The following is a 27,750-nucleotide window of genomic DNA, read 5'->3' as shown; positions in this document are numbered from 1 at the left end:
TTTGCTAATAATTTTGCTATTATCTTATAATCTGATTTAAGTAGAGATATTGGTCTATATGATGCTGCTGTTAATGGATCCTTCCCCGTCTTTGGTATTACTGTAATTATTGCTGTCTTACATGAATCTTGAAAGTTTTGTGTTTCTTTTACCTGGTTCATTACCTCCAGGAGAGGAGGAATTAATAACTAAATGTTTTATAAAATTCTATTGGAAATCCATCCTCTCCTGGTGTTTTATTGTTCGGCATCTTTTTTAATATATCCTGTACTTCCTCTACTTCAAATGGTTTTATTAGTTTATTTTGTTCTTCTTGCAATTTCGGCAGTTCAATTTTAGCCAAAAACTCCTATTTTCTCATCTTTCCCCTCGTTCTCAGTTTGGTATATCTCTGTTGGGTTATATGTAATTTGTTTGTCCTTTTTCCTTGATGCCAATACAGTTCTTTTAGCTTGTTCTGTTTTAAGTTGCCAGGCTAATATTTTATGTGTTTTTTCTCCCAGTTCGTAATACTTTTGCTTTGTTTTCATTATGTTCTTCTCCACCTTATACGTTTGTAATGTTTTGTATTTTTTTTGTCCACCAATTCTCTTTTTCGTTATATCATCCCGTTTTACTAGTTCCTTTTCTGTACTTAGTATCTCCCTTTCCAACTGCTCTATTTCCCAATTGTAATCCTTTTTTCATCTTAGTTACATAACTTATTATCTGTCCTCTAATGAAGACTTTCATTGCGTCCCTTAACATAAATTTGTCTTTCACTGATTCTGTGTTTATTTCAAAATATGCTTTAATTTGGTGTTCAATAGACTCTCTAAATTCCTGCCTTTTAAGTAACATGGAGTGTAACCTCCATCTATATGTTCTTGGTGAGGTGTCCTCCAGTTCTATTGCTAATAACAGGAGTGAATGATCTGATATTAGTCTAGCTTTATACTCAGTTTTCCTAACTCTCCCTTGAATATGGGCCGACAACAAAAACATATCAAACCTTGATTATGTTTTATGCCTATTTGAATAATATGATCATTCCTTCTCTCTTGGGTGCTGCCTCCTCCATATATCCATAAGTTTCATTTCCTGCATTGATTTAACCATAACTTTGGCTACTTTATTCTTTTTGTTTGTCTTTTGTCCAGTTTTATCCAACAATGGATCCAAATGAAGGTTAAAATCCCCTCCTATCAATATATTTACTTGTGTGTCTGCAATCTTCCAAAAAATATCCTGCATAAACTTTTGATCCTCCTTGTTAAGTGCATATATATTGAGCAAATTCAAAAATTCTGAGTATATCTGACACTTTATCATTACATACCTCCCTGCTGGATCTATGTGATAGTACAGATTCTATCACTAATGTGTATATGTACAGATGGTAGTGTAGGATGACTGTGATTGGCTGAGAGTGTAGCCGCACCTACTGGCAGGTCTTAAACGATTGCTCCTAGCCAGGCCAGGTCATTCTAGACTGGTCAACCTACTTGCGATATGCTCCAGTCTTTTAGTTAATAAAAGCCTTGGTTTGGATCAACAAGCCTTTGGTTCTTTGGACGCACGTTACTATCTATTATTTCCTCCTCTATTTTGATTGATACATTTTTGTTACCTAATATGGCTACACCTCTAGCTTTTGAATAATATGATGCTGCCGCTACGTGTCCTACCCAGTCTCTCTTTAATTTGTTATGTTCCACTTCAGTTAGATGCGTTTCCTGCACAAATGCTATATCTATTTTTCATTTTTTCAGTAAATTTAGTAGCCTCTTCTTTTTAATTTGGTTATGTATTACATTTATGTTTATATTCATAGTTCAACGTGGCCATCTTATACCTTGCTTACACCTCTTTTTCCACTTCCTCGCCACCTCCATCCCCCTTTTTCCCATTTTCATCCGTTTTCCCTTTTTAAACTCAATGTACGACAAAACATTTAAAACATAAAATACTCCAACAATTCCTACACCCAATAATACCCTAACCCCAAGTGCTCCCCCCACCCCCCCCGAGTTGCCCCTTATCCCTTGCCGAGCAACCACAACTCCCTTTGCATTTGGATTGCGATCTTGCTCGCAAGCGTCAACTGATTTTGCAGTGTCAGTTATTCCCTCTCCCCCCAGCCCCCCCAGAAAACACTTTTTTTTTCACATATAACAAAGCTTTCTTCTTTCCCCCTTACTCCCTTCCTTCCCTTCTCTTTTCCCTCTTTAGTTCTTTACATATACATTGTTTTTGCATCTTTATTTATACTTTATTGCCATTCTTCATTCTTTTACATCTCTTTATCTCTTCTCCTGTCCTGCAAACGTTCTGCGAATTCTTGTGCTTCCTCCGGATCCAAGAACAGTCTGTTTTGGTCCCCGGATATAAATAATTTGAGCACGGCTGGATGTCTTCACATGAATTTATAACCTTTTTTCCATAAAATCGTTTTCGCTGCATTAAACTCCTCTTTAAGAGTTCAAAACTTATGTCTGAGTAAAAAAAATATTTTTTGACCCTTTTAATCCAATGGCTTATTATCTTCTCTAACTTTATTCCTTCCCCGCTCCAGTATATTTTCTCTTGTCGTATATCTCAAAAATTTTACTAACATGAATCTTGGTTTTTGATGTATCTGTGGTTTTGGAGCTAATGTTCTGTCTGCCCTTTCTATTTCTATTACTTCCTGCATTTCTGTCATTCCCAGGATCTTCGGGATCCATCCTTTTATAAATTCCTTCATGTCTGTGCCTTCTTCATCCTCCTTCAGGCCCACTATTTTTATGTTGTTTCGCCTACAATAATTTTCCAACATATCAATTTTCTGAGATAACAACTCTTGTGTCTCTTTAATTTTTTTGTCACTTTCTTCCAATTTTTCTCTTGTCATTTATTTCCATTTCTATAGCCGTTTCTCGCTCTTCCACATTCTCTACTCTTTTCCCTGTTTCTGTCATGACCAGTTCTTAACTTTGCATTTTATCTTCTGCTCTTTTCATTTTTCTTTTAATTGCACTAAATTCTAATGACAACCATTCTTTTAATGATCTAATTTGTTCTTCAAAAAAGGCTTTATCTATATTCTGTCCATCTGTTTTACCTTCTATTTCTCTGTGAAGATCTTGGTGGTCTTCTTCCTCTTCTTCTTTGTCTGTACCAGTGTTTGTCTTCTTTTTTTTGTGTCTGTGTCTCTTCTGTTTTTATTGATGAGCTGTTTATATCTCTTTGTCAGGCCTCTTCTTGCTGGGCCTCTTGCTGTTGGTCCTCCCCTCCTGGGCTGCCCGTCTGTCAGGCCTCCTACTGTTGATCCTCTTGTCAGTCACCCCGCCATCTTTCTCCCTCATCTGTTTCCTTGCTCCCTTCCCTGCCGCCATCCTTATCCTCCAGCTGAGCGCCCTGGTGTCGGGCGTCCCTCAGCTGGTTGCGCTGTGGCTGCCCGCTCCTCTGCTGAGTCCCCCTCCCGTCGGTGTTTTCTTTTTCCTTTGATTGCACACTGCGCACTTTTGTTTGGCTCCGAGAGCCATTTTTGAAGTCCACCAGTCAGGAGGTTGCGACGCCGCAGGGCAGCCACCAACCTTGGGGATCGGGCGCTCCTCGCCACCACAGCTCCCTGTTCCTTTGTGCAGGTAAGGCCTTCCTCGTTCTTCGGTGACTTTTTTTTTCGGTTGTTTTTATTTTCTCCTTCTTGGGTGCCATCTTCTTTCTCTTATCTGTAACTTTATCTTCTATTTCTTATATTTTATATTTGTTGAGCTTTGTCTTTTCCTAACTTTTTTCCTTTTTTTTCCTGAGAGGGCTGGTTTTACCCGACTGGCCACTACTCCATCACGTGACTCCTCCTCATGTAAAAGAGACGTTGAAAGAGACATGAGCATGATAATGGGAAACAATGAGAACGCAGTTTATCCAGAAGGTTCCAAAGTGCTTTTTTCTTTATCTGGGAAATTATGTATAAAATTGGAAATTTACATTTTTTTATATTGGGGTCTTATGCATTTTCTTGTATAAGTAGTGAAATATTTTTGCTGAATAAATGCAATGTTTAAAACATCTAATCTCTTTTCGCTTTGTGTTTCCAACTTTAAAAGGTTGGATGCTGAATGCACTTTTGGGTGAATTGTAATCAGTCATGAAAAAGGTGCAGGAAAATTAAATGCTTAATATTTTTGTGAGCATTTAAATTTCTTTTACCTTCCTGGGTTATTTGATCTACCTTGTCCCAGGCATTACCTGTTTTAATTCAAACAGATAATGCCTGGGACCAGGCAGATCACATCAAGTCTTTTGGACAGAGATAACCAGTTGGACCCCCTCTGCTGATGACAGAAGAAGACTCATCATAATGAAGAAAAATCCCCAAACGTATGTCTGACAGATCAGGAGGCAAGTGTGGATGTGTCAATAACTACCATCCTCAAAAGAATTCATGAACAGAAATACAGAGGCTACATTGCAAGCTGCAAACCACTAGTTAGCCACAGAAAAGATTTGCCAGATTACAGTTTGCCAAGAAGTATTTAAAAGAACCTGCAGAATTCTGGAAAAAGGTCTTGTGGACAGATGAGGCCAAGATTAACCTGTATTAGAGTGATGGCAAAAGCAAAGTGTGGAGACATGAGGAACTGTAATATTATGGGACCAGAGGACCCCAAAACCCTGCAGCAATAGAAATTCACCAAGACAAATTGTTACTTAAACAAAAATTGTTTTTAATTATCTTTAAACATGAAAACAGGATCAAACTTTAACTTATTATTAACTTAACCCCCTTCCAATTCTAAGCGCACGTGTATGTAATGTGTGTAAGTTCAGAAAAGTTCTTTAATTTACAGTCCAATCTCACTTCTCACTTCTCCAAGTTCACTGGTATTGGGCAATTCTTACACTGTGCACAGAATTTAACATTTATGAATCTTCACCAGGCTGTGGTGCTTGAAAGGTAAATGATTACTGCTCAGGAAGGTTCTTGTCGGTTTTCATGCCATGTTATTAAATTTCCCTTTTAGCTTTGTAGCTTCCTCAAATCATTTTGGCTCTTTTTGTGCCAGGATCCTGGGAATTCCCATATGTCTGAAGAAATATACATCCAGAGGACTACAACAACCGGTGCATCAAATCCTCCATCTAGTTCTTGCAAACCAGACAAACTTGGCTCTGGTGCCAGCTGCTCTAGTAAAGCTCATCTTAACAAGTCACATAGTGAATCTGAAGCAGACACAAAACAGAAAACACAGGAAGAACAGCATGAACAACCGCAGGTTGTGGAGCTAAAGGAGTCTGAGGGTAACAAGTTCCAAAAAATTATTACAAGATATTTTCTTAATCTTGGAAAGCAGACAAGAAATAACATACATGCGCATAAAGCTTAGATGACCAATTGTATTCATTAAATATTATTTGCAAAGCAAGTTCTTTAAGGAATGTCCTCCCATGATTTGGTAAGCAAAACTGAAATATTTAGTGGAAATCCTTCCCTTTTTCAGAAGAACATATCTGCCTGCTAGACTGCATTGTGGTTGACCTACAAGATATGGACATTTTCACTGCAGAGAGGTACCCCAGGCATCATGCTGGAAGGCCCGAGAACTGTGGTTCAGACCTACTTTTTCCATCTTACCTAGTTAGACATTTTGATGGGAATCTGCTGAAAGAACGATGCTGTCTAAAACTGCAAGTTGAACGGAACCTGGATAAGTGAGTGGTTGTTTTTCTTTGTTGAAGAAGAGGTTGGCATTTTAATGCTACTTATTTCCTGTCTGGTTAGCATCTTAGAAGGATATTTTGTCATTCTTTAATCTATTTCAATGTGCCAATTTCTTATCTGAAGTTATTTCAGTTAGAGAAATGAACCATGAAGAAAAAAATGACCACTCGGTTTTTTTCAGCTTTGAATGGGAAACATGTTATTGGAGGATTATTGGATTTCATGTAGACTAACGAAGATGAATCCTGATCACTACTTTAGATTTAAGCTAAATGTAGAAAGCTTGGCAAAAAAGCTAAAAAAATAAATATCCAAAAGCATATCCTCATTATCCATACATGATTAATGTTTGGAGATATCCAGAAAGAGACTCAGGAACAAAGGATCAGGTAAATTGGGAAGTAGTTGGGCACTAATTATTTGAGTTGCAAGGTTGTACATCAGGAAAATGAGAATTTGACTGCAAAGTGGTTATTTTTCTTGTCACAGCCTAACATAACAGAACATTGCTGTCCTTTTTCTACCATCATTGCAATTCTATTGAAAGGTTTTGATGGACAATGCCATAGAATTCCTCATTGTAACATATCTCCATCTAAAGGTTACTATAGCCTCCCTTAAATTATTTTCATCCAATATCATTTATTATCTTGTTGCTCTTGATGAAGTTTGGTGACATTATACCATCATTTAAGACAATAGCTCTTCAGAAGCTTCATAACAGCTTCTTCATGACCCATTTCAATTTTTGCTTCCACTGTTTGGTTCGTGTTCCAGATTAAAGGGTCCACATCTATACTAATCCATTTATCAGCACTTGGTCTGCAGTCTTTTATTCCTTGGCAATTCAAGCCTGTCAAGATACTTTTTAAAAAAAAATGTCCTTTTCAGGCAGTGCATTCCAGACTGCAACCATATTCTCTCTAGCCCTCTTTATCTTCACCTTAAACCTCTGTCCTCTGCTTTTAGATATCTCCCTTACCAAGAACAGATTCTCAGTATCCATCCTATGCCATTTATAATTTTGTATACCGTTGCCAGATTTAGACCTCAAACTCCTCCATGGAAAAACCCCAACCTATCCAATCTGTCCTCCATAACCAAAATGCCACCCGAGACAACATCATGGTAATTCCCTATTACGCCCTCTCCAGGGCAATCATATCTTTTGTGTTATAAAATTGCACCCTCACCTCTGTGGTCCATATTCTACACCTCAGCTGATGAATGTGAGAATTTTTTGTGTTTTCTTCACCACGATATCTATCTATGTTGTAACCTGGAGTACCTATGGACCTGCACACCATTGGCCCTCCGTTCTTCAGTTCTCTCATGTCTTGGAATTAGTGCTGAATGTTTAAGTTCTAGTTTATTGTTTGCTGATTTAACATATATACAATCAAATAAAATGACATTTCTCTGGACCATGGTGTATTCACAATACATATCACACTAAACAAAATATTACCTACCATTGTTATATTTCCCAGCACATCACCTCGCAGTTATTAGAATTAAATTCCATATTCATGGCTCTGTGCATTTTATAAGCTGATTCATTTTTCAAAATCTGCTAAAGGGGGAAAGCATTCTCTTGTGCAAATACAAAGTAACAATAATAATCTTACTTTTTTTTTAAATGGAAATGAGCTGCTCAGTTCAAAGAAAAGAAAATTGTTGGCATCAGCTCCATACTGCATTAACATGGAACAGCACAGCATTAAAGAAACTCTCCTGCTTGCACATGATTGCCTCTTATTCCCTGTTTATTCAAGTGTCTATCTAGAAGTTTCTTAAATATTGTAATCATGTCTTCTTCCACCATTACTCCTGGAATTCCAGGCACCCACCACTCTCTGCGTCAAATAAAAACTTGCCCTGCGCATCTCTTTTAAACTCTCACTCCCCAACCCCAATTTAAGCACATCTTCTAAGTTTGTGACATTTTTACCCTTGGAAGAAGATTCTTTCTCCCCTATCTGCATTTCTCAGAATTTAATGACATCTCCCTTTAATCTCTGATGCCCCCAGAGAACCTCAGGTTGTCCAGCCTCTCCTCGTAGCTCATGGTAAATTCTTTCCATGCCTTGCTCCCTCCATATCCTCCTTGCAATCGGGCACAATTGCACTCAGTACTCCAAATGCACCATAACCATAGTTTTTATATGGATGCAGCATGACTTCCTTACCATCAGAGTCTGTGCCCTGACCAGTAAAAGCAAGCACGCCTCGTTTCGTCTTCAGCACCCACTCTATTAAAGAAGCTGTGGGAGGATTGCAGTCCTTGCATTTAGCACATTAAGAGGAACAGAGATAATTACAGCGTAGAAGTTGATGATGAAAGGATTTGAGGCGATAAAGGAGATAGAAATATTCTGATTCATTCTCCAAAGTTTTGATTGATTTGAGTTTTTTTAATGTGGTTTATCCATCGAAGCGAATGGAAGGGCCGATTTAAAAACAGAGGAAGTTTTATGTAACCCGTTGGGTTTAAAAGAAACACAACCACATATTGTTTTTATTTTTCCATCTTATTTTGTGATCATGAGCTAAACTGTAGAATGATAATAAATTAGCTGCACTGTGTTTCTAATAATATTTAGGGAGATCAGCCATGCAGTCCCTGATGTGGCCATCCATGGAAGTTTGTCATCAGTCCATTGCTCTTTGGATCTTAGTAAATACAAGTTGATCCGTGGATTAATACAGAACAACTTAGGGGAGCCTATTGAGGAGTTCATGAGGCCATTTGATTTACAGGACCCGAGCATACATGTAAGTATAAAATAACAGCATCTAACAATATTTAGGGTCGAAAATAGAGCAAGCAAAAGCCAGGGCAGAAATGAAAACTATTCCTGCAAGATAACGTTCGGGATCCTTGCTTACCCACCCTGAACCCTGTGCTCTCTTACCCATTTTTTTCCCCCCACACTCTTGCTTGCTTTCCCTCCCTGCTTTTTCTTTCAATAATGTTTCTATTTTTCATTGAACTTTTAATCAACCCACTCTCATTCCCTCCATCACACTCATCCCCAACCCAAACTTGCAGTACTCTTTCATATAACTGCTTTATCCCCAGTTCCAACAATCCCTCGTGCAGCAATATGAGTTCCCCTGTTGAACAGTTTCTCAGACAAAATGTTTTTTTTTAAAATGCAAAAGTATAACAAACTATTCAGATGCCATTTAGATTATGCCTTGTTTTAACAAAAGAAGGGTTGGTGACCAAAGCTAGTAGTTTATTTTCAGGCATTTGGTTCATTTCATTTTTTTTTTCTCATCATCTCAGACAGTTCTCACTGGAGAGGTATACACGAACATGTCCTTTCTCATTGATATGATGAATGTTAGCTTGGAGCTTCTGGAATCGAAGGACAAGAACACAAACAGTGGTTCTCTAGCAAGGTATTTACTGCCATTGCATGTGTTTATATCTCCTGCTGCATGTACCTCTTTTATTTTGAGCACCTTGGGTCTAATAATTGATGGAAGAATGACTCTTAAGAACTGCTGCTTTGTATAATAATTCTTCCTTTTCTGATGTTTCTGTGGATTATGAGCACTTAAAGTTTTAAAATGTGTGCACTGCAATCAATCCTTGGCTGCACATGGAAAACCTAGTAGAAATGCATTCCAGTAAAAATGTGGGACAGTTAGCATCGCTGTGAGCTCAACACCGTTACAGCGGCAGTGACTGGGGTTTGAATCCGGCACTGTCTGTAAGAAGTTTGTACATTCTCCCCATGTCTGCATGAGTTTCATCAGGGTGCTCCGGATTCCTCCCAATCTTCAAAGCGTACCATGGTTGCGGGTGAATTGTGTGTAATTGGCCAGCTTGGACTCGTCGGTTGAAAGGCCTGTTATCGTGCTGCCTGTATAAATTTATTTTTAAATTCAATTTAACTTAAAATTTGAAGTTAGAAAGCAGTTATGGTTTAAAAGTTGTGCACAGTTTCTATATTTTTATAAATCATTTTGAGAAATTGAAAAGCAATTTGATGTAGCAGGGGATTTTTTTTCCGCCAAAGCAAGACAAGGAATTAAGACGCAAAACAGGAAGGAGGGCGTCATGATGGAAAGTTTATCCAGGCAGTTTTCAGAATAATTCTGGCATTTGTAAGTTATGTAATGAAGATGGCATCTGAGGATGGTAATAAAGCTGTTCCAAACTGGCAATTTGTACAGAAGTAAATTTTTTCAAGATGATTGATTTGGAATACATTGCCAGTAAATGCATTCATGATGTTCGGAAAGGAACCTGCATAAAATAATGGACCAAAATAAAAATTGTGGCTGTGGTGTAAAGGTTGAGGAATGTGACCAGCTGGATTACTCTTTGACAAGAGTTATCATAAAATCAGTGGACCAATAGCTTCCTTTGTTAAAATATGATTCAGTGTAAGATTTTTAACATGCAAATATTTTCTCTATTAATCGCTGGAAGATGTACTGTGAGATAAGATTTGCAATCTTTTTGTATTAACTATTTCTTTTTCAGGTTTGATTTCAAAAAGTCAAAGCTGCTTTACGAGAGTTTTTCAAATGTAACAAAGTCTGTAAATCTGGTCTCGCACTCAATGATGGCTTTTGACACAAGAAGCACTGGACAAGCAATGAGCCCTGACATCAAAACAAATGTATTTCATTGCATTTTGGATGCATCAAAGAGTGGTAGCAATCAAGCTTCTCTACAAATGGAGCTGCATTACAGGTACCAAACAATAGAACTATTTTAGCATTGCAATCAAAGCATTTTTTGGTATCCAAGACAAGAAATTGACCAATGCTGAAATGCCTCATTTGTCTCAATTGTGACATTCTGTCAGAGGCTTCTTGTTCATGCGCTCAAATGCAAGTGGTTATCCTAGTTTTGGATCTTCCACATGCCATCGTAACGAAGGATGCTGTTACATTGATCACGCATTCTATCATGGGAATAGAGGATAAATGTTCAGATTAATGTCCAAATGAAATGACTCTTCCACTTCTGAGCAATCAGTCTGGATGCATCTTAAGTGGGTTTTTTCAATTTAAAAAAAGCTTGCAGAGATGAGTTGAAAAGTCCTAAGAAATATTTAGTTCTTTGGAAATGTTAATATCTACGTTATTGAATTTATTCTGGGATATTGCATTGACTGAGAGGATTGTGACATCTTTGAAGTTTTCCCTGCCTTGGTATACTTTTCATACCTTGTGCTAATGAGAATTCCATGGTGTGGCCCTTACAAGCACGTCATACGTTAATCTTTCCTCCTCTTCAACCTTTATCTCTAGTCAATGTTGTCAGCGGGGAAATTAATATCTATGGCTCAAAGAGAGAAGCATGCAGCTTTCCCCCCCCCCCCCATGAAATAATCCGCTGTTTGTTGATAGTAAATAGAATCCTACTGATTTTGAAATTGAGTTCAGTGGAAGGTTTCTCTTTTTGATTTCACAGGTCAACCAGAGATACTTCAAGCTTCACTGTGGTTCTGAATAACCTCCGTGTTTTTGTCATATTTGATTGGTTGATGCTTGTGCGGGATTTCCTGCAAACCTCTGACATCCCAAAAAAGCCGGAATATGCCTCTCCTACTCGTGAGCGAAAAGTTGGTAGTGAAGTCTTGGTTCCCAAAACTGTGAAGTATGGAGTTGTCACAAAGCGTTCTTCTGTGCCAATGCCAAATGAAAAATACTTGGAAGTGAAAATAAACGTAACTGGTAAAAACTGTAACTTATCTTCAGAGAGTTAATCATTTACTTTTTGTAGACCTATGCATTTCCAGATCTGTTTCACAGGAGTAAAACTTATGCAAGTATCTGGAGTGTAATTTTATATTAAATCTCCTACTCAGTGGACACAAGGGTAAGACGTCCATCAAGTATAGATGTCAGTCGTTCAGGCATTGTTCAATCTATACTAAATTATGTGGTGTTATTCAGGTGGTGTTTGGCGAATTACAGTTTGGCATGGATCCATCTGGACTTGGAAGATTTAAAATTACCAATAGCTTTTACCCTGAAGACCAGCTGGCAATATCTGTTACATAGTGTACGAATATTGTTAATGGATAAATGGGGTCCAAGTGACTCATTTTTTTTTGTTTCGGGCATGGAGTGTGGCGGTGCTGTCAAGCAATGGTCATCACAAAATCTTGAGGCATCTAGGGATGACATGCTTATGCATGAAAAATAATGTGGTGGGGCAAGCTACCATTGCTGAGCATTGCTCTGTTGTAAAAAAAAAATTGTAGTCTTTGGTTCTGGAAAATATTTCCATGAAATTTTGTATTTTTATTTCTGCTCTCACATCACGTTTTGTATATTCGACGCATCAGTGGTAATAGTGGAATGCAAAAATTCACCTATTGGCTTCAACTATTTTCTGGACCAAAATAAATCCAATCTGATTGAGGCAAGTAGTGATAAATCTGGTAATTTTTTGGCTACAAATCCAGCACCACAATATATGATTGGCATTTAAATCCCCTTAGTATCACTTAAAACCTTATCACAATGATTTCAGCCAAACTGGAATATGCCCAAATTGAAAAAGGATGGTTTTTTAAGATAGTCGTTTAACAATAAGGGTAATTTCTGTCTCCAGTCCCAACTTGGATTAGCTTAAAGAACCAATACAAATCCTTTCCATAGGTACCGAATTTGTTGTAGTTGAAGACATGTCATGCCATGACACAAATGCAGTCATTCTGAAGGCAACGACTGTGCTGACCTATAAACCACGTCTTGTGGATCGGCCATTCTCTGGCAGTCTTGGAGGAATTGAGGTACGAAAATGAAGCAATACCATTGAAACAACGTTTTACAAATTCAAGTAATTTAGGTTATAATAAGATGCTGGAGATATGTGCTATGTAATCAAAATAACTGGGAACAAACTACCATTTTTTATTTAAAAAAAAGGATTAATGCTTCAAGTGAGCAAACATTTGAATCCTTCAACCATTAAGGTCTGTGCCCAAGATGCAACTCCTGTGCTGGGCAGTGAACCGTGAAGGTGGGAGAAGCAGCAGACCAGGGTAGGGCACCAGTTAACATTCAGTTATTTGTCTCCAGCCATCTTTACTTTGGAATCAAAACACTGAAGTGCCAGTCATTTAGAAATCGAGGAAGTCAAATAAACATAAAAGTTGACTTCAAATCAACTTGGGCCCTATGGAGTCCTTGAAATAGCTTTGGTTATATAGTGACTTTATTTCCTCATGATACTAATTTCTTACTGATGTGAGTCACAAATTACCTACCATGTCCTGCCACACTTAGCAAAAGTAAATTGTACTTGTTTTCATTTTCACTTTAGTAAACTAAAATAAATGCTGGCTGGATGTCATCTTTGCTATATAGAGTGTGGTTCTGAACCTATTTGCTATTTTATCCATTTGCAGGCATTTTCATGCCGTCTTGGCAGTGAGCAAGAGACTGCACTGTCTATTATCGATCCTGTTAATGTGCAGATAGAATTGATTGGAAACCCGACCTACCAGAGGAGCTCGGGTTTGCTGGATGCCTTTGGAAGTGAAGATTTCCCACCAGTACTTGAGGTGCCTTTTTAACATAATTTCTTGAGAGTTTTGAATTTTCTCATCTGAGCAGCAATTTTCTGCTCTAAATGGATTAGGGTTTCAGTTAAGGAGGGGAAAAATAAGTCTCTTCACTTTTTTAATCACTGTGTGCTGTATTAGACCTGGCTCTTGCATCTTTCAACTAGAATGACAAATACATATTTTGGTAGATTCGTCTTTTTAAAACAAAACTGCAGATGTTGTAAATAAAAATACAATGCTGGAAAGGTTAGCTTTTTTTTTCCTCTTTACTCAAATATTATCTGGCTTGCTGAGTAAATGCAGCATCTTCTGTGATTTATTGTGTCATTTTAGGTTTCTATATGAAGAATGTGGATTTTTTTTCACCAAGCATGATATCGGAACTATCTCTCATCTAATCATTCATCAATTAATTTGATTTTATAGATAACATCATGGGGAGACTTTTACTTGGGAGATCACCTGTTTACAGTCTAGTGATTGAACATAATCCTTTTTTTGGTTATCAGATTACTTTTGTAAATGAATGCACATTTAACGCTCAAGTACTATGTCTTGTTTTAAAATAAATAAGCTTCATAAGAAAAACAGACATGAATACCATGAAAGATCGAAATAGTGATTGCAGGGAAAACAGCCAATGGTGACTTGACCCTTCTCTGACACTGATGCTACTGTAGTTTCCAGGCCTTATTACACAGGGCATAACATGCAAGAATTGTGGAGAAAATTGGGAGGTTCTTTTCCCTGCTTCATTTGCCCTGTCAAGCAGTGGCCATAATTTACAACTCACCTTAAAGCAGTCAGACACTGGAGTTTATGAATTGTGGAATAAGAGAAACAAAGGAAGTCAAACCAAAGTCGTAAAGGGTTTCCAGATGTAAATTATTGCTGTATTAATCATAAATCACCAGAGGCGGAAAAAGGCTTTTGACCTTGAAAAGAACATTTCTCACAACATGTAGAAACTCAAAGTTTCAAACTCTAAATTTAATATTTCAATCAATACACAGAGTACTAATCCAATAGGGACAAACACAGATATTGCACATTTAGTACTTTCAGACACAACAGAAATCAAGAGTTTTGGAATACAAAGGATGTGTGAACTGAACTTTTGCTCCACAAATCTGATGAACTGTTCCTTCCTTGACTTTATTTCTAACGAGTGCTACTGCTACCTGAAGCTCTGTATCAAAGGCATTAATATACAAAATCCTTTTCATAGAACGAGTTTATATAATTTTACACTATTACTGGTAGAAGTTTGAGGCTTGGATTGGAGGATCAGCAGTGAATGGATGCCGACAGAGTGCAATTCACATTCTGAAAAAGCTTTAATTTTCCTTGACTGTGGCATGAGAAATTGGTGTGACACACCAGAGGTAGAAGCCCTCATCATAAAATCACTGCAGTGTTGTGGGTTAAAACCAAACATGTGCTACCTCTTTTTAGCTGAGGGTGGAGAACAGATTGAAGGAGGTTGGAAGAGTTTAGCTTTGGATGTGGTTAATGTTTTATGCTCTGCATGATAATCACTTGCAGATTTGTTCAGCTTTTATAGATTAAGACAAGATGGGGTTATTCTCAGTGGAATTATCACAGTGAAGACATGCTGTGTGCATCTCTGTCTAGGTTTACAAGGAAGAATGGTCATTTGACTGAGGTACTGGAGGGCAGCCAAAGTTCATGAAATTGATGCTGAAGGTCTCTAGATGGGAAAGGAGGATATGTAGAGGTGGGTGAAACTGGATGGAAAAAAGAAACAAGACATGTAGAATAACTCATTATCTTCACAAATACTTGGAATTTTCCTTCTTTCCATTTATCTGGATGAAGTGCTTGCTGATATTCAACTGGGATGAAAGGACCAGTGTAGCATCAAGGATAGAAATGCTTAAAAAAAAAGATGCTGCTACTATTCAGTGCACTGCACAAACATGCGAGAGAAACTCAGCAGGTCACGCAGCATCAATAGGAAGTCAAAGGTAAACCAAAGTTTTGGGCCTCAGGTGAGAGGGTAGAAGAGATGGCAGCTGAGAAGTAATCGGGTGGGGTGGGGGGAAGGGTTAAGAATGGTAACTCATCGTCAGGAAAGGAATGATCCAACTAGTTCAGCGTATAAAATGCAAGTTTGAAGGCTCATGTACCATAATTGGGATCTCTTCAAGGGGCTGCACACCAATGATTTCAATATAAATTTCATCCTTTAAAGGTATTCTGATCTTGTTGCTTTTAATTAGAATGCAATTCCCCAATGGGCACATAATGTTTGTTCTCAGAGAGCAGAAAGGCAGCCCTCTTGCGTCTCAAAAAAAAAGGGAAAATGCACAATCTGTGAGCACCACATTCCTAAATCCCACTCATTGAATTCATACAATCGCCTAAAGCCAGCTGGTTTACAGTAAATTACGTCTCTTAGCAAATCAGTAAAATCTCAAGATGTGTTGAAAGAGCATGGGTGTGGGATGAGCTACTGTTTACTTCTGTTTCCATAATATTATTGATATCCAGTATCAAATATGAGACTGGAGAATTTGTGAGAGACCTGTTCACTCAAAACTTCAACTATGAGCTTAAAAGTTTTTTTTTAAAAAGCTTGGAATACACATGGAATAGAATTGTAGATAGACACAGCACAGGAACCTCATTTATATCTGTCCTAATCTTGAATTATTTTGTTCTTGTGCTTCAGATACAATTCTCTAGTCTTAATATCAGACTTTCATACAATGATGTACAACTGTTTCTGGCAATTGTCCAGTCTATACCGAAGCAAAGCACTCCAGTGCCTACTGTTCCCAATCCTGAGTCAGTGAATGACAGAAGCAATTCATTTCATTTGACCAGCAGCTCAACAACAGAACCTGGGAACAAAGAAACAAGGAAACACCAAATGGATCCTGTACTTGGTAAGTAGGCAGAGCAACAGAAGACTTTTGTAGATTAAACTGAAACCACTTGCTGAAATATATTCACATCATATTCTTGCAAGTCAATATGGCTTATGCAATGTGAATTGCATTTGACAAATTTGCTTGTATCAATAGAGGATAACCCGTGGATGCATTGTATTTGGATTTTCAGAAAGCATTTGACAAGGTGGCATGTGAAAAGCTAATGGAACTGTAGAAAGGGAAGTAGGTTAGCCAAAACCGACCATCATAGAAGGCTGTCTTTTACAGGCTCAAAGGATATAAACTAGTGTTGTACCCCAAGGATCAGTGCTTGACTCAAATATTTGTTTTATAATAATGACCTTTCAAGGGAGGAAGAATTTAAGGTGTCCAAGTTTTACAACAAGAAGGCATGTTGCAATGAATATATTATGACTGCCAGAGGATAGAGATAGGTTACATGAGTACCAATGAATTGGCAACTGAAGTTTAATGTGGCACATTCAGTTAGAGGTTATGAACTTCAGTAATCAAAATTTAGTAGACTTGTATCTAAATGGAGAAAGATGAGCAAAGTACTGGCTGATCTAAATAGTCTTTGCACAAGTTTAAAACAAATAGCAGGCAGGTAAACAAGAGGTTTATTGCAAGAGAACTGGAGTTAAAAGCAAATGGAAATTTTGATTCAATTGCATTGGTGAGGCAACAAGTGGAACATTATGGGCAGCATTTGGTTCCGATTGTCCTATTATGATCAATGAAAGAAATTTGATCTATGTTCTTGGGTGCACTGAAGAATGAGGATGATCTTTTTGGAAATATCTAAGATTTTCAGGAGCCAAAACAGCTTTGCTCTGGAGATGTGGAAGAATCTCCTGCTGAGGAACATATTTACCAGATTAGGGGTAGTCATTTAAAATTGAGTTGCCAAGGAACTACTTCTCTCAGAGGTGCAAGAGAGACAGTCATGGAGGCTGAATCATTGGGATAAATGTATGAAAAGTCAGGAAATTGAAGCTGATGGGGAGCTGGTGCAGAACTTCGGACTTAGTAACCATGGTGGGGCATTTGTAGGGAAAGTCTGATGGTCTGCTCCTCTTTTCATTGTTTCCCAAAGAATATATCAGGTATTAATGAGTTTTTTGCCATAAAACTATGGTCAAAAATTCTTAGTTGCTGAAGCCAAAGAGGTACATAAAATATGCAAGCTATAGCAGAATGCATTAAATTACCCCAGTACGAAGATAATAAATATAAAGGATAGATTGGTAAATATTCACAGTGACAGTCAGTGTCAGGAAAGAAAATGTGGTGTTACAATGTGGTGGTCTTTTTGGTGATCCCAGAGTAGTTGATGATTATGGTAGTATGGGGGAGGTTCAAGAGCCTGGTAGTCATGGCATAACATCTGTTTTTGAGCCCAGAGGTGCTGGACGTAAGGCTTCTTTACCTTCTTCACAAAAAAAAAGATTGCAACCAGGTGATGGGGTCTCTTTATGATGTTGTTAAACAAGAAAATCTGCTGATGCTGGGGTCATGCAATATACAAAAATATTGGAGAATTTTGGCAGGTCACTCAGCATCCATAAGGAGTAAGGCGTTCCTATGTTTTGGGCCTTAACCCTTCCTTCCTTCCTAACAAATAGTACAAAGGAGAAGTTTCCATTGTACATCTGTATACATTTTGAGAGTATTTGACAAAATGCCAAATCTCCTAAGACGTCTTGGGAAATGGAGGCATTGATGTGCCTTCCTCATGATTGTTTCGATGTGCTGGCTTCTGGAGAGGTCCTCCGGTATGCGAACTCCCAGGAACTTAAGGCAACTAACCCTATTCACCTGCATCCCATCCAATCAGATTTTCAATCTCCATCTGCTTTCTTAATCATCATTTTCTGTTATTCAGCCTGCCACGATAATGTCAATAGCAAATTGATAGTTTGTGTGGCACCTGAACTAAGCTATGCAATCAGGAACAGAATGGGAGACGAAGCATGCGGCCTTGAGGTGCCCCTGTAATATTGCTGCTCCACGCTGATTGGTGTCTGCTAATGAGGAAGTAGAGGATTCAGTTGCAGATCCTTTAGTTTGATTATGTTTTGCTGGAATAGTGGGGTTCAATACCCAATTGTAGTCAGTGATCAACAGCCTGATGTAGGTGTTCTTATGGTCCAGGTGATCTAACACAGAGTGGTGGGTCAGCAAGATGATACCCACCATTGGTCACAATTGACCTGTTGAGCTGGTAGGCAACTTTAAATAACCCCAGGCCCTTCCTGAGACCCCAGTTAATTTTCTCCTTAACCAATCTCTCAAAGCTCTTCAGCATGGTTCATTAAACCGATTTCTCCGAAATTTCTTATTCAATCTGTCAGGAACTGTTTTTTTTTAAATCTCTGCATGTAGATTCTCTACCTACAGAAACATTTTTTCTTATTAAATCCAGCCAGGACATGTTCTGTTCATGCTGCTCCCATCAGGAAAAAATTACTGGTGCCCCAAGACATGTACCAGGAATAGCAGCTACACCTGAGGAATAGCTTCTAACCCTCAGTTTCAGGAATAGCTGCTACCCCTCACCTATCAGACTCCTGAACAACCAACTCATTCACAGACTCATTTAAGGACTCGTACTTTGCTCAGTATTTATTATTTTTATGTATTTGCACAGTCATTTTGTTTTCATTTCTTTCTTTTGTTCACATTTCTTACTTCTTGAGTACGGTTTATAGTTACCATAAACTAGAAATTCTGCCGAGCCCACAGGAAAAAGAATCTCGCGGATGTATGTGATGTCATGTACATAGTCTAACAATAAATTTGAACTTTGAAGATAAAGAAGCAAATCAGATCATGGGGAACTGTCTGAACTTGACTTAAACCAGGCAACAGGTTTAGCTTAGTGGTTAGCGCGCTGGTATAGCACCAGCGACCCAGGTTTGAATCCAGCACTGTCTGTAATGTGTTTGTACATTCTCCTTGTTTTGTCTGGGTATTCCAATTTCATCCCATGTTCCCAAGATGCAAAGTTAATTAATTAGGTGTATGTGGATGGTGGAACTTCGTGGGCTGGAAGCGCGTTACCATGCTACATCTCTAAATTAAAAATTAATGATAAAGTAGCAAACTTCTCTTGCTAAATGTGTGAGTGCTGAGGAAATAAAAATTAGCTCACCAATTGTTCACACAGAACATTCCACTGTTTAAATTCCCAGGGACAATTTAGCACTTTTACCAAAGGAAGATAATTTTTTTTTATCCGTCTTATTCTTGTATTCTTTCTAAATGATTTTTTTTATATATCTGAAGTACATGGGCTGATTTGGAATGTCAACATTCTGAATAATAAATTGCCTGGAAACAGTTAATTCAGAGCAATTAAGTTTAGGTTTTCATTACACCATATTCTCCGATGATCTTAAAGAGCATGGTAAACAGTTAACTCAGCCAGCCTATCAAATAATTTCAGAATTTTTCATTGTAGAAGATATTCTATCTAGAGTATGTTGCTGGAATGGCCTCATGTAATTGAGGGTCCCTTGTGGTTAATTGAAGTAAAAATAAGTTTTTTGCCCTTTTTGAAGATCTGTAAAATTAAGTTAATTCAAATTTGAAAATGGGAGAAAAGTCCAATTTGGACCAAATTTTAAAAACAATCCTTCCGATCTGAAACCATTCAAGAAGCATTATATCACGGTGACTGTATCATGTTTAGGATTGAGTGAATGCACATTGATGTCACAGGGTTTGTCAGCATTGCACATTTTCCCCACAGAGTTGCAACTTGGGGACAAATTCTGTGTTGCTTCTAATAACCAGATGTGTAATGGAGGTGATTTTGAGTCGTTCTTTTGAATTACATAGGAGTTTAATTGTAATGCTTAAATTGACTGATTAATATGAAACACAGATTGTTAAATTATGCACCAACTTTGACTTATTTTTCCCCAAAAGTGTTGCAGCTGGATCGACTCCAGGACCTTGGATTTAACCTGGAAGATTGTCGTAAAGCTTTACTGCAATCGAAAGGTAGAGATTGTACATACAATTTTAACTGTAGAGCATAAGCTGATTCCTTATTTGTCGTACATTATGTTTGGTTACGCTACCAATATTGGAATAGGAGCAAGGAGGAAAATAAAGGCTAGTTTATTGAAAGGTTATGTTAAAATCAAGGTTCCAGAAATGTGTGATTTCAACTCTGTGATATTCCTAAGCCATTACAGAAGTGGCTTTTATTGGAAAAACTAAATGAATTTTTTGCTTGGTTCTTACCTTTACTCAACACAGGAGAAAAGAAGTGGAAGTGAATCACCCATCTGTCACTTTCTGTGATTTGGAGAGAGAATACTATTGAAAGCACTCTGTATCATTTTGCATTTAAGCAGAATTAATTTCTGGAAATTGTTTCAGGACCCAAACAGCAACATTCAATTGAATTTTCATTGCTGATATTGAGTAATGTAATATATTAAAGCTTCAAGGATGGCACCCTATGCGGTTCAGAATGAGGGAAGAAAATGAATTGAGCCCTTTCCACAGAATCTACCCATCTATTTGAGCCTGGAGGAAAATTCTATTAATGTCCATTAATTCTATTAATGTTAACTGACCACATGGTAAAGAAAGTAAAAATGTGCTCAAAATGTTCAAAACCACATTCCCACCAATGGAACGATAACATTTGAGGTATTTTTTGTGATTTTGGACCAATATGTGCATTCCTATCTGCAGCGTCTTCTTGCTGCTTCCACAGCATTCTCCCATTCAAGCAGCATTCAGGCTTATAGTCCCACATGCTATTGATAGTGGGATCTTTATCAGTGTGGAACTAACACCAAACACCAGGAACTTCTCATTGAGAGGATGAGTCACCATTATAGCTGCCCAGCGCTCTGCAAACATTATGGAGCATCCTTGGCCGAAGCCTTTGCTCTGGTTTGTTCACCTTGTCGACTGCCAAATGACGAGGGGGTAAAGTGGTAATGGAGTTTTCCCTCACTCCAATAGGAAAATAGTTTTGCCACCTACTAATGGAAAATTTGTGAGCATTCATCAATTTACATCAGTATTCATAACGCAGAACATGAATGCAGGCCCTTCGATCCTCCATGTCTGTCTTTGGAACCTATCTTTTCCAATCCCATTTATCAGCACCTGATCCATAGCCCATTATGCCTTGGCGATACAGGTGCTCACTCACTTGCTTCCTAAATGTTATGAGAGAACCAGCCTCCTCCATCATCTCAAGTAGTGCGTTTCAGACTTCAAGCACCCATTGAGTGAAGTGAAATTCTTCATCATATCCTCCCTAAGCTTTTTACTGCTCACCTGAAACCTATACTCTGATCCTAGACACCTCTCCCATGGGACAAACCTCACCGATATCTGTCTTTGACCCCCCCCCCCCACCGACTGATTTTATATTTCTATTGTCAGGTTCCCATTAATCCACCTCTGCTCCAAGGAAAACAAATGGTCTCTCCTCATATGGCTATGATTTTAAACACTTACTCGTATTGAATATTTTGGCAACTATGTAAACTTGTGATGAGGTTACTTGGCTTCTGACTCATTCATTCTGTTGAGAATTTAGAAGTTAAGATGGCTTTTCATCCTGTTTCCTATAAAGGTAATGATTCCTGACTTCAGATCTTTTAACTAGAGATCAGAATTTATTGTCATCAACATGCCACAAAATTTGTTGTTTTAAGACAGCATCACAGTACAAACATTTAGATAAACCACCTTACCAAATAAATAAAAATAGTGCAAGAAAAAGAAAAAGTAAGGTAGTGTCTACGATTCATTGTTCATTCAGGAATCTGTTGGCAGAGAGGAAGAAGCTGTCCTTGTGCCTCTGAATACTTATCTTCAGGCTCCTGTATCTTTTCCTGATGGTAACAGAGTGATGAGAGCATTGCCTGGGTGGTGGGGGTCCTTGAGGATACAGGTTGCTTTCTTAAGACACCGCCTCTTGCAGATATCTTCGGTGGTGTGAAGACAGGTGCCCATGATGTCGCAAGCCGAGTTAACAACCCTCTGGAGTTTTTACTTGTCCTGAGCATTGGCACTTCCATACCAGACAGTGATGCAACCAGCCAGAATGCTCACCACGGAACACCTGTAGAAGTTTCCAAGAGTCTTTGATGACGTACAAAATCTCCTCAAACTCCTTACCAACTACAGCCATTGGCGGGCCTTCTTGGTGATTGCATCAACATGGAGGCTCCAGGGCAGATCCTTGGAGATACTGATGTCCTGGAATTTGAAGTTCTTGTTCCCCTCCACTGCTGACCCCTCGATGAGGCCCGGTTCATGTGATCCTAGTTTGAAATCCACAACCACCTCCCTGGTTTAACTAACGTTGAATGGTTGTTGTTGAGACACCACTCAACCTGTTAATCTGTCTCCCTCATGTATGCTTCTTCATTGCCATCTGTGATTCTGCTGACAACAAATTTATCACTTGATCTATGCTGCACTGATTTCAATCCATGAGATAACAGAATTAAAAACCAACCATAAAATGTTGTAGAAGTAGAGCTAATAGACATTCTTTTAGACTCAATAATAGTAATTGTTTTTGTTTCCAATGATGCAGGTCAATTAAATCAGGCTGCCATGTGGCTGTTTAAGAATGCTGAGCCAATATTACCAAGTGCAGCAGCCGTCAGCAGTAATGGGCATGGAGCCGGTGCAGCGTTACCCATCTCTGGCTTCGAGGTGAAAGCTGAGAGCATCTGTATCTGCTTGATCGATGACTGCATGGATTGTGATGTACCACTCGCTGAACTTACCTTTTCAAGTAGGTTGTCTGGACAACCCCAGTGAAGATGATTTTTTTCAGCATCCTTAACCCTTTGGACTCTGGCCAATTTTAACCTTTCATAATCCGGATTGGGTCCATGGGTGTGAACACCATTATGGACCAGCTGGTGGCTGGGTATAAAACCAGACCCAGGAAATGGGGACACGGAGTATAGTCCCTGAAAACCAGCACACTGAGTCCAAAGGGTTAATTGTCAATTTGGAAAGGTTATGGTCTGATTCAATATTAACTCAGCTGAATGAAAATATCTATCCTTCTGCTTCCTCTAAGGAATAATTCCTTTCTTCCAGTGTCTCCATCTCACAACTGTTCTGTTGAGACTTTCCACCACAGCCCCTTTGAAATACCTTATTTTTTCTTTAACCGTTGCTTCCCCTTGACCTTGGTTGATGGGGTTGTGAACCCGACCTCCTTACTTCTGCTCTAACTCCCTCCCAGCCAAATTCTCTTCCATACCTTCCACTCCAACAGTCTCTATGTTCAGTGGATCATCCTTCACAGATGTCATCACCATTGGAGGGATTACACCACTGAATTCATCTTTCCCTCCCTTTCAGCATTCCAAAAATACTGTACCCTCCACAACTTCCTAGTTTGTTCTTCCTTCTCCACTAATCACCCTTTTTAATGGCATTTCCCTGAGCAACTGAGGGAGCTGCATCAATTGCTCTTTTATCTATTTCTTTCCTATTATCCAGAGACCCAAACAGTCCTTGCAACAATTCACTCGCAATATCAATTTACTATGCTGCAAATTGAGTGACTGATTGACAGAGTAGAGGAGTTAGCCTACTTCCAATTACTTGTCACTTTAATTCTCCATCTAACTTCCTTTCTTTTGTACCTCCTGCATTTTCCAATAATGCTGGCTATTCAATAAACCTGAGGAGCAGTATCTTACCTTTTAACTTGTCTTGTTACAACTGTCTGGACTCCGTACGAACTTCAGCAACTTCAGGTTACCAAGATTTTATTTGCTCTCCAAAGTAGTTGCTGGGTATTTTATTGTCGATCTTTTTTTTTTAATCATCTGTCTCTAAGTGCCAGAATTTGGACTAATGGTTTACCATGACAACTTTGCTCTGCACCTGATCACAGATATTCCCTTTGTTCTCTCCATCTGCGTCCTTTCTCCAACTTAAAACACATTTGTCTTCTGAATTTTTTCAGTTCTGATGAAGGGTCAGTGATCTGAAATTTTGACTGTTTCTCTCCCCATAATTGCTTCCTGACCCCCGCTGGGTTCTTCCAGCATTTTCTGTTTTTGTTTTGAAAATATTGAGACCTGGTTCCCCATCTACACTTGGTTAGATGATCTCAATGTCCAAAGAATACATAATGAAATTTAACAATCTTGCAAGAAGAACAATAGTTAAATCATGTGGAGGAGATTCTTTGTGATCGAATTATACAGCATGGAACAGCCCCTTCAATCCATGCGAATCAAATTGGCATTCTGGGCGAGTCCCATTTGTCTGCATTCAGCAGTTCATATCCTTCTCACCCCTTCTATCCATCTGTCTAAATGTCTTTTTTAATGTCAGAATTTTGCCTGTTTCCTCTGGCAGCTTATCCCAGATACGGGCCACCCTCTGAGAGAAAATGTTGCCCCTTGGATTCTTCTTAAATCTCTCGCCTTTTATCTTAAACCTACCTTCTAGTTCTAGAATCGTCTCTCGGAGAAAGACTGTGAGCAGTTACTTCTGATTTTATAAACTCTGTAAGATTACCCCTCACCCTCTAATGCTCTGGAGAAGAAGGAAATAAGACCTAATCTTTTAAATCTTTCCCTATAATTTAAGACCTGGCAACATCCTGGTAAATCTTCTCTGCACCCCATCCAATTTATTGATGTCCTTTCTACACTTGGGCGACCAGAATTGCACGCAGTGTGGTGTCACCAACTCTGTGTGAAGCTGAATCAGGAGCTCCCAACATTTGCACTCAATACTCCGCCCAATGCAAGCAAGCATGCAAATGCAGCCTTCATTAACTTGTCCACCTGAATTGCCAGTTTCAGGGAATTATTCACGTACTCCAGATGTCTTTGTTGTACACTATCTCCAGCGTCTGCCATTCACCTTGTCAGCCCACCCTGGTTTGACTTACTAAAGTGCAACTTATCAGACTTGAATTCCATTCGTCATCCCTTGGCTTCACCTTCCTAACTGATGCATATAAATCATTCCTCATCTCAAAATGCCACCATTGCTGGTGTCATCTGCAAACTTACTTCTCACATTAACTGTCGTACCATGCAAATTGTTAATGCAGATAACAGTGAGCCCAGTACCAATGCCTGCGGAACACCACTGGCCACAGGCCTCCAATCAGGAAAACATCCCTCAAGAACTACCCTCCTACTCCTTCCATAAAGTCAATTTAGACTCCAGTGCAACAGCTCCCATTCGATTCCTAGATATCTAACTTTCAAGACTAACCTACCATGCGGTGCGGGACTTTGTCAAAACCCTTGTTAAAGTCTATATATACAACATCCTCTACCCTATCCTCATCAGTCCTCTTTGTCACCTCATTATGAAGCTCTATTCAAATATGAGAGACATGATCTGTCATGCACAAATCCATGCTGACTACCTTCAATCACTCCTTGTCACAATATATAGGAGCAGAAGTAGGCCCATTGGCCCATCCAGTGTACTCCACCATTCCAAGCTGATCCATCCCCCCCCCACTCAGCCCCATTCCCCAGCTTTCTCCCTGTAACCCTTGATGCCCTGACTAATCAAATATGTGTCAGTGTCTGCATTAAATATACCCTGCATCCTCCCTTCCACAGTCACCTGTGGCAACAAGTTCTACAGACTCACCACCCTCTAATATTTCTGCATCTAGGTTTTTAATAGATGCTCTTTTATCCTAAAGTTATGCCCTCTTGTCCTAGAATCCCCTACCATGGGAAAACATCCTTACCACATCGAATCTGTCCAGGCCTTACAGCATTCAAAATGTCTCTATGAGATCCTACCCCGCCCCCACCCCCCCACCCCAACCATCCACTGTACTCCAAACAGTCCAAGAGCTAACAATTGTTCCTCAAATACTAACTTGTTCCTGGTATCATTCTAGAAAATCCTCTCTGAACCTTCTCTGACACTGTGTGCATCTTTCTCAAATAAGATACCCAAAACAGTACACAGCACTCCTAGTAAAGTCTCTCTAATGCTTTATAGAGTCTCAACATTGAATCCCTGCTCTAGAAATGAATGCCAACATTGCATTCACCTTCTTTACCACTCAATCTTTAGGGTATCCTGCATGAGGACTCCCAAGTACCTTTCAACCTTGGAATTTTGAATTTTCTACTTAGTGTGCCAGTTATTTCTTCTACCAAAGTGGATGATTGTACACTTTCCAACATTATATTTCATATGCCACCTCTTTTCCCATCATCCCAATCTATCCCAGTCTCTCTGCAACTTTTTGTTATCCTCACCACCACCCACCCTACCACCTAGTTTGGTATTGTCTGCAAATTTAGCCACAAAGCCATCTATTCCATATCCTAAATCGTAAAAAGAAGCAGCCCCAACAGCGACCCCTGTGGAACTCCACTAGTAACCTGGTAGGCAACGAGAATAGGATGTCTATTCCTATTCTCTGTTTCCTGCCTATCATCCAAAACTTTGGCCATATCCTTCTTGTAATTCCATAGACTCTGTAATTACTGTGATCCTCTGAGAATCCCCTCCAGTGATTTTTGACCACTCGCATCAAATTCACTGGTCCATGGTTTCCTTGCTGCCCTTTTTTTTAAAATAAATCTCCCACCCTCCATTTTTCTGGTCTTTAAAGTGTTCATTTGTGGATGTCAATATTTGGTCTCTTGCATGCCCTTAAAAAATGTATCAAAAATATAGCTCAAAACTCACCCAGCAGATATTGTCATTAGAAAGGGAAAGGAGATGATAATAAGGTTAATGAGGTGCACACCACTCCATTCTAACTGGGTTTTAACGTTTAAAAATTTACATTATGGTTAGATTGCTGATGTGCAAATAGAGGAAAAAGTTAAATACATTAAATGAAGTCTCAATGTTAACTGCTGGACAGCAATATTGAATATAACCTTTTGTCATGGGAATGCAATTAATTGGATCCCAAGTTCAATAAATCATAGGCTTGCCTTTTGTTAAGGCACAATGAGACACAAACATCTACCAGTTTTAATGCAGCATAAAAATACAGTGAGCAGCAAAGTGATTTTTGAAATTACTGAAGTGGAATATGTGTGGTGAGGACATTATACGAGCACAATTTCTGGATTGGGAGCAGATAGCTTTGGGACACAGTTCTGGAGTAACTCAAGACTTTGATAGTTTGCCAGGAGTTGATATGGTGTACGGAAAGGGTTATACCTATTGACCACTGTCTAACTGCTCATTGAATTATTTAGAGACTAAAGTTTGGTTGACTTTCTTTATTTAGGACTTTACTTCATTCAAAGAGTGGGATCAAATCCAGAAGGCTCAGCTAATTTTACTCTTTCTGGAGATTATTACAACCGTGAGTTGTCTGGTAAGATCTTACTTATTTATAGTAGAAAATAATTGTGTTGAAAATAGTCATTTGAGGAGAGTGTGCATGCTGTTAGATCAGGTTCCAAGTAGGCCCACCAATATAGAAAAACAGTGATGGCCAGTATTGCACCAACAGTATGCAGTGAGTAAAGGGGAGAGGTTAAAATCCAAGAACTTAATGGAATAACAATTCTGGAGACTGTGGAAAAAGTACTGGGTCAGGTGAGGCATTTTGGCAAAGAACTGG

General features: G+C 38.8%; 1 protein-coding gene across 7 annotated transcripts in view; it reads left to right on the top strand.

Moving 5' to 3' along the window:
- Positions 1-27,750, top strand: part of vps13d (vacuolar protein sorting 13 homolog D) — a 234,188-nt gene that overhangs the window by 74,475 nt on the left and 131,963 nt on the right. For all 7 annotated transcript variants that reach the window (XM_069918981.1, XM_069918980.1, XM_069918987.1 and 4 more), the window contains 12 exons: positions 5,031-5,265; positions 5,466-5,676; positions 8,290-8,461; positions 8,979-9,094; positions 10,188-10,400; positions 11,127-11,389; positions 12,323-12,456; positions 13,075-13,230; positions 15,929-16,145; positions 20,085-20,159; positions 22,735-22,938; positions 27,412-27,501. In XM_069918981.1, coding sequence (XP_069775082.1) covers positions 5,031-5,265; positions 5,466-5,676; positions 8,290-8,461; positions 8,979-9,094; positions 10,188-10,400; positions 11,127-11,389; positions 12,323-12,456; positions 13,075-13,230; positions 15,929-16,145; positions 20,085-20,159; positions 22,735-22,938; positions 27,412-27,501 — 2,086 coding nt within the window. The remainder of the gene's footprint in view (positions 1-5,030; positions 5,266-5,465; positions 5,677-8,289; positions 8,462-8,978; positions 9,095-10,187; positions 10,401-11,126; positions 11,390-12,322; positions 12,457-13,074; positions 13,231-15,928; positions 16,146-20,084; positions 20,160-22,734; positions 22,939-27,411; positions 27,502-27,750) is intronic.

Source organism: Narcine bancroftii, chromosome 2, assembly GCF_036971445.1.
Source record: "Narcine bancroftii isolate sNarBan1 chromosome 2, sNarBan1.hap1, whole genome shotgun sequence".
Lineage (NCBI taxonomy): Eukaryota > Metazoa > Chordata > Chondrichthyes > Torpediniformes > Narcinidae > Narcine > Narcine bancroftii.
This window is presented reverse-complemented; position numbering and strand designations above follow the sequence as displayed.